At 39.0% G+C, this 19437-nt stretch overlaps 1 protein-coding gene across 3 annotated transcripts; it reads right to left on the minus strand.

The window, feature by feature from the left end:
* Window positions 1-435: 435 nt before the first annotated feature.
* DEPDC1 (DEP domain containing 1) lies at window positions 436-19208 on the minus strand. Of its 3 annotated transcripts, none has more exons than XM_032771972.2 (12): window positions 19109-19208; window positions 18280-18545; window positions 17561-17711; window positions 15981-16096; window positions 15233-15363; window positions 14856-14903; window positions 11947-12087; window positions 10561-11442; window positions 9661-9833; window positions 6590-6766; window positions 6100-6285; window positions 436-2245 (listed from the first exon to the last, which is right to left on the minus strand). In XM_032771972.2, exons 1-12 carry the CDS (start codon window positions 19121-19123, stop codon window positions 2102-2104), a joined length of 2430 nt encoding a protein of 809 aa, XP_032627863.1. In that variant the 5' UTR covers window positions 19124-19208; the 3' UTR covers window positions 436-2101. The 3 variants fall into 3 exon arrangements, with proteins under 3 accessions (XP_032627863.1, XP_032627861.1, XP_032627864.1); XM_032771970.2 differs by having other exon boundaries at window positions 19076-19208; XM_032771973.2 differs by lacking the exon at window positions 10561-11442 and having other exon boundaries at window positions 19076-19208.
* Window positions 19209-19437: the final 229 nt, after the last annotated feature.

Raw genomic sequence — 19437 nt, forward strand, 5'->3', positions numbered from 1 at the left:
TTTTGATGTATTTCACAGTGTATAGCTACTGATTCGGAATCTTTAAAGGTGACTTGCACAGGGAAAGGGAAGAAGGTTTGTGCATTTTTACTTTATATACTTTATAAAGGCATTAACAAACACTAAGTTTAAAACCACCCTAAAAGAAAATCCCTTCCCTTCTTCTATCAGTTTCACTAGTTCTACCATCTCTCATAAGTCAAAGGCAGACAAGATCTGCATTTCTACTGTAAAAAACAATCAGGATTTTTTCATTTTTTGAAGGGTGGGCAAGATGACTTTCAGGCTATGCTTTTATAAATGCATAAAGAATGGCAGAAACCCCTCCCTCCTTCATTCCACCTTTTGCAGGTCACTAAGATTCTAAATCATTTAGCTGGTTGTTGTTTTACAGCTGTAGTGCAGCTACTTTATGTACAAGCTGCACACCCAATTCTACAAACACTTACAGAGAGTAATCCCCTTGTAGGGCTACTCACATGTTTACAGTTCCACATGTTTGAATTTAGGGGTTGGATCTGGATTGTTAAAGGGTGAAATCTTGATCCTGCTGAAATTAATGGTATAACTCTGACTACAACAAGGCCAGGACTTCACCCAAAAAGATTATCTACAAATCCAGAGTTTAAAAACGACAAACAAAAACACGTGCTCCCTACAATCAAAGTTTAGTTTCGGTATGGCTTAATATGCATGTACAGTGTGCAAAAGAGTTTAACAATATGAAAAGTCTTCTGCATTAGATAGATAATAAACTGTGATTTAACTACATTAAATCACTAGCATAACTAACAGTGACCATTTACATCTAACTTATACCTTTAACAATACACAAAAGTGCTTAAATACAATACACAAATAAGTGATCCATAAAACTGAATGGATGAAAACAAACCTGCCCTCCCAACAAAAGCCCCCACACATGCATATGTTGTCCTGAATTTAAAAGACAAAAAACAAACCCACGCACAAAAAACCCTGGCAACAACAACAAAAATAGTACACAAATGTTAGCATAATATATGGAAATACCTGGGAAAAAACCTTACTTTCAAGATGTGAAATGTATTGCACAGAGATTTAAAATCCTGCTGAAGATAAGGGATGAAATCCTAGCCAACAAGTCAACAGGAAAACTCCCATTGCCTTCATTAGGACCATAATATCACCCATGATGTTTAAGAGAGGGAACAATACGGACATTTTCCAGAAGTCTTGTAAAAACCAGCTCAGCAGTGTTATAAATAAAACACTGAAGCTAATATATAATACCTATATACCTACACTAAACCAAATTGGCATATATCATCCTCCACTCTTACTTATTTTGTTTGAGCAGTATACCAGGTCAGTTATCCATGAATCTGAGATCAGCTTTCCATCAAAAATTAGAAATACGTATAAAATCAAGTATAATAGTTTTAACATGTATAAATATATTAAAAACTTAAGTTGATTTTAATGATTAACAAATGAGTGCAAATGAAAAGGATATACGAGTCTGAAGTTGGATAAACAGATTAATCCCTAACCTAGAGTGAATTTCTAGTCCTACTGAAGTCAGTGGGGCCCGGATGTCACCTTTCTCAATCCCAAAAGGTAATGTTTTGTGGCAAGCACACACTATATGGAATAGCCAACCAGAGCATTCATACAGTACACAAGAAATGATTAAAAACCAAAACTACAATTTAAATAGCATCATTTCCAAAACAATTTAACACAAAAGTTACAACAATATGTATACCATTGCTTTCCCAGACTGTAGTAATAACACAGACATTTTTTGGTTACTAATAACTTCATATTTCTTTTCACATTTCTTTTTACTTCTGAGATTCAACACATACAACTCAATATTTGTTTGCATGTGTTGGGTAACTTGTAAACATTAAACATTTATCTCATTTCAAGATTTGGTAAGTGAAAAGTGATCCCCAGAAGAAAGATATTTTGGCACCTTTCAACATAAAGTGTGCATGTGCACATCTCTCTCCCTCTCCACAAAGAAAATATCAGATTTTCATAGTACGTAAGTGTCCTCCACTAGACTATGCATATACCTATCAGATAAATAGATTCAAGAAGCATAGTTGAATACCTAATAGTATCTTACGCTACGAAACTTTGGTTTTTTCAGGCTAAGCATTGGTTGCTTAATTGTTGGTTTGTTTTCAAATAATATTGCTTCACTTTCTGTAGTTGGAAATCTGTTCTGGTAGATCAGTGGATATTCCTTCTGAAACTAAAAAACAAAAGAGTAATTATAAAAAGCTATTTAAAAGAAGATACAGAGAGCTTGAAAAATATAACAACCTGATTAGACACCTATTAGCCTGGGGAGTAAGCCCGCTAGTGAGGATGAAAAATATTTTTGCTGTGATATCCTACCAAACCCCTGGCACCTGCCCTACAGGAAAATAACCATTTTGTACTGCATTCAACTGTAATATTATCCCATTTCTATTTAATGCATTGTTTAAAAGTGTATAGTACTCCCTATTTGTTTTTTTGTCAGGCCTTACTTCCCTTCAAGGTTTTATTCCACATTTTCTTTTCTATAATATAGCATGGCGTAACTCTTTAGTTCCTCTCCAATGCTAAATATCCTCTTTTCCTTCTCTTTCTGCCTCCAACAGCTGCTGGGAAAGAGGTGCTAGAATACCTACCAGGATGGCTTGCTTGAACCCTGTTCATGGGTTTTAGCTTTCAGATCTGACTCTGATAACTTTGAAGTCTCTCTCTCACACACAAAAAAGAAGTACATTTTCTTTCTTTCCTACTCCCACTCCATGGTCTCCTGGCTACTGTGTTGGAGATGGAGGTAAGTGCAAGCACTCCCCTATCCTGTACTCAGCCAATGCCAGTTACCCTTAGGCAGAACTACACCCATCTCTCCATTTTAAATGTTAAGTCTCTGCTGTTGCTCCTGACTTTGTCAAACAGCAGTGACATATACATGATGCTTATCAGTTTGCACCATACACGAAGTTCTGAACATTCCAGTCAGCTTTCGCCCTTCTGCAGCATAGCAAAACTGGAGCCAGCTATCTGCAGACAAAGGAAGACAGTCTTGCATTGGCACACATTCTGTTCTCATTTGGAATCTTTTATGACCATAACAATAGAAATATAATTTTTTGCATTAAAGTTTAGATTATGCAAATATTGATGGTACTAGGAAAGCTTCCTGTTCATCCTGTTTTCCATAGCTTAGATATCTTCTCGACCACTGGACCAAAAAATAGAAGAGATAAAAAGAAAGCAGCTTGGAATATCTACAGATATGGAATAGCACATCAAAAATGGGTTTCTGAAACCAAGCTGCTTTCCTATTATCTCTTCTATTTTTGGTGCAGTGGTCGGGAAGAGGTATATACCACATATATATTGTGATAGGGCAAGGCCAGATGGCTACAGTAAAGTACTGAGAAACAGGTAAGTTAGCCCCAAGCTAAATAAATCCCTAGGACCATGGTAACCAAATGGCAGTTGCTCCAGGTTAATCAAGGCACCTGGAGCCAATTAAGACCTTTCTAGAAGGCAGTGGAGATACCTACTTTAATTAGAACACCTGCAGCCAATCAGGGCAGGCTAATCAGGGCACCTGGGTTTAAAAAGGAGCTCACCCCAGTCAGGCAGGGAGGAGCCAGAGGAGAAGGAGTGCCAGTGAGGAGCTGGGAGCAAGAAGCTGAGAGTGAGAGAGTGTACTGCTGGAGGATTTAGGAGACAAGCATTATCAGACATCAGGAGGAAGATCCTGTGGTGAGGATAAAGAAGGTGTTTGGAGGAGGCCATGGGGAAGTAGCCCAGGGAGTTGTAGCTGTCATGCAGCTGTTACAGGAGGTACTATAGACAGCTGCAGTCCACAGGGCCCTGGGCTGGAACCCAGAGTAGAGGGCAGGCCTGGGTTCCTCCCAACTCCTGATCAGACATAGGAGGAGTTGACCCAGACTGTGGGGAAGATCACTGAGGTGAGCAAATCTGCCAAGAAGTGCAGGACCCACCAAGGTAGAGGAGGAACTTTGTCACAATATATACATGCTTTATACCACAAACTTTCTGCTGATGAAGTCAGTTTTTTCAAAATGACAGAACAGTTATAGGCTTCGGGTGGGAGGCAGAAATAATTGGACCTACTCCTAAAAGAAAGAGCATATGGATTAAAAAAAACTCACAACAACAAAAAAGCCGACATGCTCCACAGGGTTATCATTTCAGGAATGTATTTAGTGTCTGCCTCAATTGCTGAGAGTAAAACTACTAATTCTTACATATTCTCATGGCCTCAAGCAGTCTTACAAATTAACTGACTTTGTATGAGAAGTTCCCAGACTGTGGTGCATGTGCTTGTTGGAAGTGGTACACCAAAACCAAACAATATTCATAACCCCCTACCCCCAACCTTTCAGTTTCAAATAAAAAGTCATTGCATGCACTGCAGTGTGCCAGAAAATTGCCAGAGAAGCAACATGCACTTTTCTGGTTGCCTTCAGGTATAATGAAGGTACAACATTCACTGACTATTCCAGCACAGTAATTTTATTTAGCAATTACAGTGTGCTGTGGTTGTGAAGATGAGCACTGTACTTTTATCTGTGTGGCTTTCTGCTAGACCTAGGCCTCAGCTTGAGCTACTGAGGCAAACTTGTGCATTTCAAAATCACAACATGAGAGCATTTTTGTCCAAAAATACACATGCATACAGGGCCATTTTAGAGCAAATGCAGTGAGCCCCAAGATCAAAGGGCTCCCCCACAGGAAGCAGCTGTACTGCTAGAGCTCTCTCTACACTCCCTACTCTGCAGATGCTGTAGCCTGACCCTTGCAGGGCTGAAAGGCAAGGGGTGCATGGGGAATTCCCTCCTGTCTCCATATGGAAATTTGAGGGATGTCAAAAGGTTTAATCTACCAATGCTGGAACTATTTATTTCATACAGCCAGTTTCAATTAATCAAATAAAACAGAGGCCCAGTCTTTTGGTTTGTGACCAAGGTTAAGGAACATTTCAAGTCCTACAAAATAATTATTTTTGTGGAGGCCGGGGGAGGGGAAGAGGGAGAGGGGGACAACTTGAAAATTTGAAAGCAGCTTTTGTGGAGCTGTGTTTGAGTCACAAGATGTGCTTAGTAAATTCTGGGACAAGTACACTATTCACTGATCAGAGATATTTGCCAAAGGTTTTCTGCAAGAGAAAAAAATCTTCCAGCATTAAGTCCTGCCAAAGTTGTTGAGCTTTTAGTTTGACTGTAAGGCAACAGATTAGTAGAATTTAGAAATATCATATAACCTGAAGCAATATGTAAGTTGTTCAGAACGTTAGAAAGTACCAGTTACTTGGTCAGAAGAGGGCTTCTCATGGAATATCAGGGTTGGAAGGGACCTCAGGAGGTCATCTAGTCCAACGTGCTGCTCAAAGCAGGACCAATCGCCAGATATTTACCCCAGTTCCCCAAATGGCCCCCTCAAGGATTGAACTCACAACCCTGGGTTTAGCAGGCCAATGTTCAAATCACTGAGCTATCCCTCCCTGCCAAACTTGAATCTCATTCTGAATAATCTGGTTTTAAAATTTTAACCAAAACTACTTATTTTTATTTTTGTGCCCTTTACATCAGAGTTTTACCTACTGAAGATCTTGGCTCAAAAATTGAACAAGAAACCTGCTATATTTAGTATATCACAAGAAATAACTCTAATTCTTACCACAGAGTCGGTATTTAATGCAGAGGGCTTTGAAAAAAATTGATTTGCGTTTTACTCTTAAATTGTGCTTAGTTTGAAAAACACTGTTGCTAACTAACATGAATTCTTACAGTGGAGACCAAGTTCCCTTCAAAACAGGATCAGAACTTGCCATCACAACAAGCACTCATCCAGATGGCTGTACCCAATTCTTTTTGCTATCAGACTAGAATTCATTTTTAAAGAGTTTGTTGATGTGCCAGGATCTAGTAATTAGATAACTCTCTCCTCCTCTTTTATGCATTTTTTAAAATCATCTTGCACACTACAACTGAGTGTTCTAAAAAACCCCCCCAAAACCAGTCTCCCCCTCCAAAAAAAACAAAACACAGAATAGCCCGTTTCTTTTCTTACCCGTTTTAGCTTTTTCTTTTTGTCTTTCAGAGACAAGCTTTTGTCCCTGATAATGTTCTCCAAGAGTTCTGCAACTGCAGCTTGAGAGGTAGAAACTTTTTGTTCATCAAATTCCTGAGGAGTTATCCGCCTACAATATGAATAAGTTGGCAAAATAGCACTGATTTCTTCTCCTGGATATTGGAACTGAAACAAGAAGGGCAACAAAAAAGTCTACACATGCTTGAAGGATCTTTTTTGGTTGCAAAGTTATTGTCTCACTTGCATTCAGTTACACTGTAAATTAAATGCAAGTTTTAAAAAGTTAAATTGCTAAAAAAAGTGAAAAACCTATCTATAATAGTAAAGCTAGTTGCATGAAAGTTTGTACTTTTAAAAAAAGGAATGGAATATAGTTTTGTTTTTTAAACTGTCAGTAGTAGTTTAATACCCTACAATTCATAAACAGCAATTAGCAAAGGGGGTTCAACTTTTTTGTCACAGGACTCACCTGAGCTGTCTTTAGAGATTCTATATGATCTTGCACTGCAACCTGTAGGTAAGTTGGAACTTTAAAAATGTCCTGCTGGTGATCCATTAGAAATGAAACTAATCTTGTGGCAAGTAGCTCATCAAGGTCCACTTCTTCTGCACAGCATAACACACATCTAGAAAAAGTCTGTATCATCTAGAAGTATTTAACAGGTTGTTAGTATGTATAACTATGGCATTTGGATTCTTTTCCCTCTCCCTGCAGCTCCATACTGCATTCCCTGCTACAAATATGCATCAAAGTACCTCAGTAGCAGCAGAAGAGGAGACTCAGAGGGAGTTAATACTGCAGAATTTAGAGCAGTGGTTCTCAGCCCCTGGCCAATCAGCACACAGCTGTGGCCCATGTAACATCCTCAGGGCCATACAGATAGTATATATAGTGTGGATGCAGCCCACATAACATATAGAGAGCTGCATATGTGGCCCACAATGGTAAACAGGTTGAGAACTACTGATCTAGAGGTTAACATGCCACAGAGTCTATATTTCTATTCCTCACCTGGCCACTAGGTTCTTCCAAATTTAGCTCCCCTCTGCTTAAGGTAGCAGAGGGAAGCCAACAGCTCTAAATGAATAATGAACTAGTACACCTGTACCTCAATATAACGCTGTCCTCGGGAGTCAAAAAATCTTACTGCATTATAGGTGAAACCGTGTTATATCGAACTTGTTTTGATCCACCAGAGTGCGCAGCCCCGCTCCCCCGGAGACTGTTTTATATCCAAATGTGTGTTGTATCAGGTCGCGTTATATCGGGGTAGAGGTGTATTTATTTAGCACATTTCACCCAAATGTATTAGTGGATCCCAAGTGCCTTACAAAATACAATAGGAATAAGTTTGTCTATGAAACAGTCATCTTTGGGATGAAACGTGGCAGCTGCTGAACAGTTTGCAGCAATACAGCAATAGTTTAGGTAAGAAGTGAACAATATTCAGTTGAAGTTAGGGGAAGTGCTCTCCTTAAAAAAAAGCCAATCAAAAACAACACATAATTTGCACTTATACATGGTCTTCCATTTGCAGATCTCAAATCACTTTATTAATATTATTTATGAACTCCCCAGAATCATTACAGACTGGGGCCTCTAGATCCTGCCACAACACAATCAGTGATAAAGGCCCCACTGTAGTAAGGGCTGTATACACTGATTTGGGAATACAACTCACATCTCCCTAGCTTCTAGGTCAGTGGTTCCCAAACTTTAACAGCCTGTGAACCCCTTTTACTAAAATGTCAAGTCTCGCGAACCCCTTCCTGAAAATGAATATTTCCAGGGATTTTCTCCTTTACCTGAGTATAAATTATAAAAGCAGTGATCTTCGAAATATAAAATTTGTTTTTATGACATGCTTATTACACACTATTAATTATTTATCATTACAGTATTTTTATTACATTATGAAAAGGTAACACTCTTCCAAGATCTCACTTTCATAGCTTGTATCACTTTGAATAAGCCTGTTATAAGACAAGGCTCCTATGTTTCATTAAGGAGTATCAGATGTGAAACAGCATGAAGGTATTTAAGAAGCCAACTCAAAGAATTCCTCCTATACAAGCTTTCAAGTCTTGAGCAGTCCAGGCAAACAATGCACGTTACAACAAACCTTAAACTTGTTCTTCATAATAATTTAGAAAACAATACTAGTGGCTTATTTAATTTTAAAAACAGCAAAAAATATCCACCTCCCTTTCCACTTCTTATAAGGAGTCTTGAAGTTTAAATCTCCTCAGTGTGATAGATATGCTTGCATTGATCTGCTTAGCTTTTGGAAGTCCAGGGCCTCTGGACTGCTGGCCCCAAGCTGCCTGGGGCACCTAGGGACAGCTTTGTCCACCATTAGGGAATTTTTTCCCGAGAACCCCCTGTAACATTTTACGAACCCCAGTTTTGGAACCACTGTTCTAGTTCCATACCTCAAACAAACTATACTAAGTTCTTCACCATCCTTCGAGTTTATGTAGGAAAACTTTAGTAGTCTAGGACTCACTGGCTAACACCTTTGTCTCTTACACAAAAAAGAAGCATTATGAGAGTTCAAGATGGCATAAATAAATAGTCAGAACCTCTGTTACATCACTTGCAATAATTTACAAGTATATATTCATTTCTTGTTTCCCATTTTTAATTAACATTCTTTAATCAGTATTTGTTTAATTTGTTTTAAAATCACTGTTGGTAGTATGGTAAAAGAACTAAACAAAGGTTTGATGTCATTCTAACAACTGTAAATACCTCTATTCTTTCCACTGTAAGCTTAAATTCAGTCCTTACAGCTATTCTTTAAACCTTTAACAAACTCAGTTCTGTTTCCTTTTTGGCATTGGACCTACTAGAATTCAAAATGTAAACCCTACAGTTAGGTCTATTCTTTAATTTTAACATCCAGTGGCATCTGTGTACAATAGCTAGAGTCCTGACGTAACATTTATATAATAAAAAGGCTATGCTAACGCTCGGCTATGGAAATTCACTCCATATTGGACAAAACAAAAATAAACTACCTCAAGTAGACACACTGTGAGAGTTTTAGCCAAAATCTATTTTTCAAAACATATCCATTAGACCTTTTAAGTTACAGAAAAGCAAAATAAATTTTGTGTTCATATCAGTTAAAACAGAGAGTCAATTAAAGATTACTTACAAGGTTTTGTAGGAATTTAATTCACAATATCAGTTTAGTTATTGACAGTGAGGTGTAGAAGGAATAGGAAATCACTGAAGCAAAAAGGATAATGAATCTTTTCTGTTCTTTTAAAACGTTAATAAAGGCTGTTCAAATAAGAAGTTTTCCCAAAAATATATTTAGAATATGTTCAGATGGAGTTAAACAAGAGAGTTTACTTTGATACAGATTTTCACAAGTATACCAGGAGTGATATATTTGTGTTACATACTAGATTTAGTGAGACAAAGACTAAGTTCCTCTGTTAACACTGAATATTCTTGCTTTTCTCAGATTTAAACATTATTTTTATGCTATTGAATAAAGGTATCCATACTCTTAGAAAAAGGTGTCTTACCAGAGATCTTGTGCCCACTGCATCATGAAGTCGAGGCATATCAACATTTTGGCTGATTCGAGAGATCATACGCATTAGGAGTTGAAGCTTTCTACGATTTGGTGGAGGAAGCAACAAACAGCATATCTGTAGTGCTTCAATAGCAACTCTTTCTAAATGAGGCCGGAGAAAATCTAGAAGTTAATAATTATAAAAACAGCTGTAATTAAGTTTTGAAACAATATGAAGGACAGTGGTACCTCAATATCAGCAATTTCATTTTATTCAATTAAGACAGCAGCCACTTTATAGCACAGTCTGCTCTAACATAAAAAGGGATCAGTTATTTAAACATTTTTTGCATGGTCTTTACCCCCAGTTAATCTCATTTTGTTCTGACACATATTATTGACACAGGTCAAGACCAGCTGAGGAATATAACTGAAGCTATTTCTGCACACTAGTGTTGAGTATTTTCTGTTATTATATATATATTGTTTGGCCAATTTCCAGGCTTCTAAAGACTCCTAGAAACTTCATTCAGCATCCAGTTTCAAAGAATGTGAAGAGACATCACTTAGAAGCAGGGAAATCTATGCTGATTCCTCCCTTTCTCTCAGATGTTTGTATCACAGGGAATAGTACTTACTCGAACAAAGAGCAATGGTGAATTGCTTAGACATCAATATTTGGGGAAGAGAGGATACTACCCACGAGCATGCATTATAGAAGATACAAAAGCTTGTATTTAATATAATTAGTTAAGTTACTTAATTTTATAGCCATTAGAATATTCTTTAAACAAACCATGAAGTACCGATTTTGCTATTTAAAAATCCAACAATGGGGACAAAGTAGGAAAGCAGAGACAGTTAGTCAACACAGTAAGCCAATACCACATGCTTTGGAGAGCAATCTTACTTTGCGTGCCAGTCAACATAAAGGAAGCTGGAGTGAAAGAGTTTTCTGAAAGTTCTACTGCACTTTTGCAGAGTCTTTTATTGACTGGGATATCAGAATCCCTAGGCTCATTTTCTACTATAGTAACCACACTGGTAGTACTTGATTTCCTCTGTCCAAGATGAACTATTGCATATGGTTTTACTGTGATTTCAGCAACTGGTGTGTTGATGCCATTGCAATTTCTGAACTTACTGCTTCCAAGTAAACTCTGAGACCTGCAGAGTTGCTTAGATTTGCGATTCCCATTACATAGCTCTTGGTCGTGAACTGTTGATGCAGACACTCTCCTGGAACCACATGGTTGTTTCTGCCCAGTGCTATCTGATCCAAGATCCAACAGTGATTCTGCTTTGTAGCCAGAATGTAGTAGTGGGTTTTCCTTATTTTTGCTTGATATTATGTTAATATCAGATTGATAGAGGGAGTTTGATCCCACTTCACTACACAAACTTGAGGTAGTAGCTGCAATTCGTTCCAAAGAATAGCAGTTTGCCCTAAGTTTGAGAGACTGGGCCTGTTCATTCCTTAAACCTGACAGATTTTTACAGCTTCCTCCTCTTAGATCATGAGCACTGGCTCGTTTACATGCCAAGTTATAGTGCTGTAATTTTTTAGCACATTCTTTTTGAAAAGTACGTTCATTTTGGGAAATATTTCCAGAAGACTCAGATTCTTCCTCTTGATTTTCAGTCTCTTTTCGAAGTAAACTTAGTAGAAGACATTCAGTTGACTTGAAAGAGTTCAAGTGCAGAGTTTTTGAAGGCTGTGAGTCACATGCCTCATCTCGGATACAGTGTTTTCCATTGGGTCTATTTGGAATTGTGATGTAGCCACACACAACTATCAGAAAATGAAATACAAGTTAAGATGCAAGTGGTGTGAAAGTGAACAAGATAAGAACGAACTGAAGTAGCTAAGTAAAACAGAACAAATATAAGACATTAATATAGTCCACATTGTTAGTTGTAGCTAAAAAAAAAAAAAAAGCATTAAACAAGACATGCAACAAACAGCCCATACATGCAAGACTAAGGACAATAAAACTTTACATTTACCTTTTAAAACCAAGACTAGGATTAGTTTACACTATTTGAGACTGTGGTTATTATACTTTGACAGTGTCAGACCAGATAATTTATATAGATTTACTGTCACAAGAATGTAGTTGTATTTTCACTCAGATTGTAATGTAGAGCTACTACTGCACTGGTGGCCTCCCACAAATTCATACTGCCATACAGACTGGGGGCCAAATTCTGCACAGGGTTACATATGTGCAACCCACTAGACCCAAATTTGTACTTAACTCTTAACGAAATAGGTTATTTCTCAAGTCATACATACCAAGAATATTAACAAACAATTCATAGTATTCAAAAGTAAGCAATGGTTCAGGTAGATTGAGAAAGTAATCAGCGACTGTTCTGAACACATCCCGTTCAAAACCAGTGTAAGTTGGCTGGCTCATGTCATTACTTCTAGGCCCTAAAAAGAAGGCAAGTAAAGAAGGCTCATGACAGGACTATTCTCATAATCACCTTTTTAAAAAAAAACAACACCAAACCACACAACAAAAAACTTCTTCAACATTAGCTGAAAGAATGGTAGGTACGGCCTAGTATTTCTCAAGGAGTGTCATGTCAGCCATCTCCTTATACAAACATTGGCCCAGTAGTTCAGCCTTGAGTAACTAGTATGCAGAAACAGAATAAAACTGTTTATATAGCAACAGAAGAGCACGAAGCTGTCACTCAACTTTAGAAGATAGATACTTCAATATTAATAATTTAGAGGAAGTCTCTTATTTGACTACTTCAACCCTTTCTGCTTCTCACCCACCCCTAAAAAAGGAGTCATAAGAAGCAATTAATCTTAGTTTTTCTGTTACAATTACTACCCCCCCCCAAAAAATACCCCAAATCAAACAGATTACATACAGATAAGCAATAAAACAAAAGTTACAAGCACCTAGGAATTTATTTTCAGATACTCAGAATAGATCTAAGATTTTTTCATATTCAAGATGCTTAGGGCTCAATTCACTAACACAGCTACTAATTTTTTTTGTTTTTAGCTGGGGGACAGGTGTGCTTTTTTTGTTTTTAAAAAACTGCACACACACTACTGAAAGCTTACATAACTGGTACAATAACAGCAAACTTTGTTCACTTGTATCCCCCTCCCCTGGATGATCACAACTGCGCACTTCAGGTTGGCTCTTCATCCAATACAGCATCTTCAAAACTGGGCAATGAACCATGTAATTAACCAATTTATGGGCATGGGTAAGGACAAGGAGAGAATAAACTGAACCAGAGTTTCCCTGCAGATGGGTCTCCACCATACCCCCACAGAAAGATGGGCTAGGATGAAGCAAAGCAGCATCCTCTGCCCTATCCCCATTTTCCTTTACAGTTTTCTTCACAAATGGACTCTGGCTTTTTAGGGGCTGTGCATGGAATGGGGGGAAATGTCACTTTCTGTGAATCACCCACTGCAAACTCAACTCCAAGCTCTGTTACTGCATATGGGACCCTCCTGCAACTGCTACTGAACAGTTAGAGAGATACATATATGCATGCAATGACACAGCCAATGCCACCATAACTTCTTAAGGAGCTTTGCTGGAGGTTGTGGGGAAAGAGGCAGCAAAAAAGCCGCAAAATGGCATAGGCACCAGTGCAGATACAGTACATGTGAAATGGTGAAAACTGAGTTGGGAGACATGACATTTCTAAATTTTGCATGCCCCGAACTGCTTCTTTGAGGAGAACTGCTCTGCAGGAAACTCAATGAGGTCAAACTCATGTTTTCCCTACCTCTCCAAAGTCTCTCTCTCTCTCAAAAAAAAGTTACACATCAGACACGGTACAACTGATGAAGAATTCAGCTGGATACAACACTTTCAACAGTCATGCATATTCATTCATTAGCATTTATAAAGTGTGTGCTTTTTATTTTCTTTTAAGTGAAAGACTGACATCCCAAAAGCCCAAGTGAAGTCATTTCTGTTAGCCCACTTCACATGTGTAAAGTATTTTTTTTTAAAAAGTTTATAAACTTTTTGCTAAATTTTACATTATTTTTAAAAAGGCTGTTTTAATCCAGATCAAAGCCAACAACCTGAAAAATGCAGTGCAGACCATTACATAGATAGAAGTGACACCCATTCATTTCTCAAAAGAATTTGCTTAATTTTGCTATACTGATTCTACAATGCAGGAACATATACCTATGTCTTGAAAATATTCCATTTCTTCATTTCATTTCCTCTTTTCTATATAAATACTAGAGTGGAGAGAACTGTGCTGCAAGTTTGTCACACCTTCAATTAAGGATAATAGCTAATAAAGATAATTCTTTAGAGTGGAAACTATGGAATATTCCTTTCTGCAATGAGAACAGATTTTACATTAAAAATGGCAAAAATCTTGAGCACTGTTGATGCCTATTCAGAAAAAATAAATATAATCACATTATGGGCTGGGCCAAGCCAAACTAGCAAACTCTTCAAAGTTTGGCTCAGAGTTTTTTCTGAATTATTTCACAGCCTGGGAGAAGCAGACAGTTCTGTGCAAGAAGCAGGTAGTTTAGTCCCTGAAATCCCACATCTGAGAAGGAACACACAGAGGCACTGTGCCTAAAGACTCAAGATTCATCTGTGCCCAGCTCCCTGTCAGCATAGCTTCTTCCAATGACTCAGGAGTCTCTACCTACCACTTGGACCCCTCCTTATGGTGAGAAGAGATAGGGAGGTCTTCCAGGATAGCAGAGTTCCATATAACATTTATAGAGTTCGAAGTTGTATGTTCCTGCAGATTCCCTAATTGGTTGGGGAATGTTGCCGTCTTTCCCTCACTTCAGTTAAACGCCCCAGCTGATCATCCCCTTCTCAAAGGGTAGGGAGAGATTCATGCATGGATCCATAGAAAGCAACCTGGCACTAGGAGATTTAGGCAGTCTACTCAATGATTAGTAATTGGTCTATAAGATCTCTTTCCTCTTTAATGCACACCACGTAATTTCAGTATCTTTATCTCTTCTTCCTTACAGGTCACCTTTGTACACAACTGTTTTACGCAGCCTACTGTTAGATCTTCTGAATATGTCAGGTTGTTAGATATAGTTGAATTTGCATCCAGTGTAGAAGAGCCTAGTATCTCTCAAATATAAGCAAACATTTTGGAATTTCTACTCCCCAAAATAGGCTTCTTCATATCCGAAATTGTAAAGACTACTTTTGTATAACTTACAGTATGCAAGGCACTTCATGGCTGACAATACCCAATGAGGGAGGTCTTCTACAAAAAAAAAAAGAAAAGAAAATTGTTCAGCAACTGTCACTATATTCTGTATAAACTAGCCACCTGATGTTAAACTTTAAATACAGAAAGGTCATATATAGAATTTAACTAGTTTTAAAAGAACACATAGAATGATTTTTAAATCACTATACTTATATTACATTCTCACCTGCCCTACTTTTTAATTTTGAAAGAAAAGTAGACTACAGAAGTTATCACCCTAAGCAAATCTGTTTTAAGTACTACTATAGTTAATTACTGTCATCTCCCACTTGACAATAACTAAATACTGGCATTTGAAGCAAATGTCAAAAACAAAACCAAACCTGATTTGTTTTGCAGAACAACAACACCATGTTTACTCGTGTTAGTCATGTTGTACATGACATATTGAGGAATTACTTGGGCTGAGTGCAAGACTTCTTCCAAAGATGGTAGACCTAAAATGGTTTGCAAGCTGTAGGGTGGAAGAGAACAAATGTTTCAGAAGTCTTGATAGCACGTGAACACAAGCTAATTACTTTAAGGCCTCTTCAACAAGGAAAAACTCAAAATTTAACTTATTAAACTCTAAGTTCTTAGTCCAAGATCAATGCTTCCAAGTGTCAGAGGTAAGTTTTTATGCCAGACGACTAAAGGTCTGTCTGAATCACTAGAAAGATACAACAGCAAGAAGCAAGCCATAAATTCAGTGTTTGAGGAAGTGTGCCAGATACGCACCACAAAGGAAAGGAGGAAAGAAAAGCAGCTACTCACTGTGCAATTCTCACTCCCTAGAATATTTATTTTAGCAGCTTTCCTAAATATAATACTGTGGTCCTTGATAATATATTAGAAAGTGCAAGGGTTACCTGTGTAACTTAGCAGAACTACTCCTTCTGCATGATGAAAAAGTTTTCTGAAAAAATGTAAATACTTGTTTAGATCATTGATTATTGACACAGCATGTACTCATGGATGTATCTTCTGCTGCGATGGTATGTTGAAGCTAAAATGGCCTAATCTCTATGTACTGGCAGGAAAAGATGTGTACACACACCCTCCCCAACTATTTCCAGTTTGTTATTGACTTACTGTATCAAAATTATGTTTCGCCAAATTTCTTCTATCTCCTCTTGACTTATTTTCTTCCTATGTAAGTTTTCCTTATCCTCTTCCATTATTTCACTTTTTGTGTTTTCTATGTTCTCCTACAAATAAGCAATCATACGTATTATATTTTGTTGACTCTCTGAAATATCTCAAAAGCCAAACTTAAAATTCCAGTAAAATATTATTTAAAAATAAAAACCTACTCACATACACTTGTAAAAAAGGCTTTATTCCAAATTAAAGAATGCATTACATTTTCTTTTTTATAATTTAAGCTTTCTTATCACTAAATGGGTCTTCTCCCATTTTAAAATAGAAGGCTAAAACTCTTTTCCATCCCTAGCTAATGTTTAATGTCCACTACAGAAAAAAAAAATTCGTAATTTTGAAATTTAAAGGCAAAAGTAATGAAATGCAGAATGAAATGGGAGACTGAGGCCCTAAATATTGAATGCATGCATAAGTGCTTGCAGGACTGGGGCCTAAATTCAGAAAGTCAGAAGCACAAAAAAAATCTGCAAAAGAACAAAACAAATAATGACCAGGCAGCTACATTCAAGGTTGTAGAGTTACGCAAGTTATCAGCTAAGTAATGTACCCTGATTTAGTGTTCCTAATATATATAAAGTTTCTAAGAATTTATGAGGAATCTTAAATCATTTGACAAAAAAGAATCAAATATTTAAAGATATAAAACATATTTGGGGGCGAATGAGGAGCATTAAATGATCTTTTTTAGCTCTGTTATTATGTGACTAAATGAGAAAAAAAGAAGCGAATACTAGTCTGTAGTTAATCTAATTTAAAGTTGTAGGTAAGAGAATAGCTTGTATATATAGATTTCAGCTTGTACTGTACAGTGTAGTTCAATCTACTACATACAATTCAAAGCCACAAATACTTAATTTCACTATTTCCAATTTGCCAGATTTCAGCAAGTACACATAAGTTTACAGTTAAGATGGTTGTCATAGAAATAGTATTTTGAACATCTACTGTTCAAGTTTCTTAAGATCTTAGGTTGCACTCCAAGCTGTAAGCAGCCACATACAGCATAAAGGCTTTTTGTTACCAGGGCTGCTGTGCTTTCTGTTGCATTCTCATACTGTTGTACTTCACTCTGGGTACGTCTATACTACCCACCGGATCGGCGAGTAGTGTTTGATGTATCGGGGATCGATTTATTGCATCTCATCTGGACGTGATAAATCGATCTGCAAATCGACACCTATACTCCGCCTTGGCAGGAGGAGTAAGCGGAGTTGACAGGGGAGCCACGGCAGTCGACTTGCCACAGTGAGGACGGCCAGGTAAGTCGAACTAAGATACCTTGACTTCAGCTACGCAAATAGCATAGCTGAAGTTGTGTATCTTAGTTCGAACCCTACCCCGCTAGTGTAGCCCAGGCCTGAGAGTAGTCCAGAGGAAACTGCAAGCTTATTTTTTCAACCGGAGATGAAGATTCTGCAGAAGTAGATGATGCAGCCACTAAAAGAGGTAACTATTTTTGTTTTCCCAATGCTGAAAAGAACACATGTTCGATAAGAAGCACAAGTTATTACCAGGGTATGAAGTAATTCATGTTTTTTGGGAGTTCTCCTGGAGAAATGTGGTAGTTTAAAGAGACTTCCTTCCTCTTTTGGAATATTTTCTGTGTTCTCTTTCAGTAGAGACCTCCTTTGCAAAGTTTTAACTGGAGAGGTTGAAGGGAATCTATAATTAACAAGAGAAATGTAAATACATTCAGAACATATTAAAAATAAGAATTTAGTGTCATCAAAAAATTTAGTGCCCAGTGATGATTCCAATAAGACTCTGTAGAGGCTTAAAATGAAAAGAAGAAAACACAGAACACCTCTACAACTTATACATAATTTAAATTAGGCAAAATTCTACATTAGCTTTAGAAGATCATTCCCTTCTCTCAAATTCATTGGAGGTCAGTAGGGGGAAGTTCAACTTTCAAGTTAAGTCCTTGTAGCAGATTATCCTCTGATTATACCTTCTGTACGCTGTAGAAGGCACAATGTAGGATGCTTATGCATGCTCTGGGGCCAGGGTGGGGTTGGTGACAGGCCCCTTGCACTTAGTGCTACAGAAGTGCTGGGCTGCAGCCCATAACAGCATTATTAATGAAGAGGTAGAGGAAAAGCAGACTTCCTGGTGAATCAGTATTGCTTTTGACTGACAATTACTTTCCCCACAGAAAGTAACTGTTGATCTCCTTACAGAGTACTCTTAGTTTTCACAGTTTAGCAATGTGTGTACACCGGTACAGCACCTGAATAGGTTGTTGTTGTCATCTAGATTTTCTGATCCCCATCTTCCTTTTATATCCTCAATTACATGATTCTTGAGAAATTTTCTTAGTAACTGAACTGTTTGTTGCCTAGTAACTTCTGGACCAAAATTCCTGTTGTTCCTTAGCAGTTCGTGAAGCCAGTCCACGGCTTCCACGGCACTAAAACAGTTCCCGTGTTTTCTGAAGCGTTGCCTGTGCTTCCTCAATGGCATCCCTGCTCGAAAGTATTTAGTAACTTCATTCCACTGCAAGGTAGCGGGGACAGGGCACGCAGGGGGGCGAGAAGATTAAAGCAAAAAGTTGAGCACACGCACTTAGACCACGGGTCCCCATTCCTCCAAACCAGACCCCCGTCCCGCATCGCTCCATGCTGCCTTTCCCCCGTCCCCTCAGGGGCTCGTCCCCCGGCCCGCATCGCTCCTTGCCGCCCTTCCCCGTCCCCCGTCCCGCATCGCTCCTTGCTGCCCTTCCCCGTCCCCTCACGGACTCGTCCCCCGTCCCGCATCGCTCCTTGCTCCTTTTCCCCGTCCCCTCAGGGGCTTGTCCCCCGGCCCGCATCGCTCCTTGCTCCCTTTCCCAGTCGCCTCAGGGGCTCGTCCCCCGGCCCGCATCGCTCCTTGCTGCCCTTCCTCGTCCCCTCAGGGGCTCCAGTCCCCCTCCCCACCAGGAATCGCTTTGCACTTCACACTCCGGGACCCCACAGACTCTTCTCCCGCCATCAGCAGAGTCCCCCCGCCACCCTGTGTGCTGACCCGCAGCCCCCATCCCCTCTAACCAGCCTGGTGGCGCGGTAGGGCCCCGCTGTCACCAGAGGGCTCTCCATGCTGCTCGCCGCGGCCCCGTACGCAGGCCGGGGATAGGGGCTGGGGGGAGCGACCACCTAGCAGGATAACACTTGCTAACCGTCGTGGTCTAACTGTTTGAATTGACGGCTCGAGCGCTCCGGGGCCACTGATTGGAGGAGCCAGGCGGCCACATGACAGAACTCGCGATCAGGTGACTTAGCAGGAAGCAGCCCCAGGCGGCTCGGGAGAGGTGGGTAAGCGCGCTTAGCGCACGTTGGTACGGAACAAGAGGTGGGTGGGGCCTACGGCAGCGTCACCGGCCCCTCTGCTCAAAGCTTTTCCCGCTGACACA

This window comes from Chelonoidis abingdonii, chromosome 7 (assembly GCF_003597395.2).
Source record: "Chelonoidis abingdonii isolate Lonesome George chromosome 7, CheloAbing_2.0, whole genome shotgun sequence".
Lineage (NCBI taxonomy): Eukaryota > Metazoa > Chordata > Testudines > Testudinidae > Chelonoidis > Chelonoidis abingdonii.

What these genes read in the sequence shown, in the direction of transcription:
- DEPDC1 (XM_032771970.2), bottom strand. Translation starts at nt 19,123, where the DNA reads ATGGAGAGCCCTCTGGTGACAGCGGGGCCCTACCGCGCCACCAGGCTG. An exon ending in CCTACCGCGCCACCAGGCTG is followed by an intron (nt 18,546 to 19,075) that starts GTTAGAGGGGAT and finishes GCTACCTTGCAG; the next exon opens with TGGAATGAAGTTACTAAATA. An exon ending in GACAACAACAACCTATTCAG is followed by an intron (nt 17,712 to 18,279) that starts GTGCTGTACCGG and finishes TGTTAATTATAG; the next exon opens with ATTCCCTTCAACCTCTCCAG.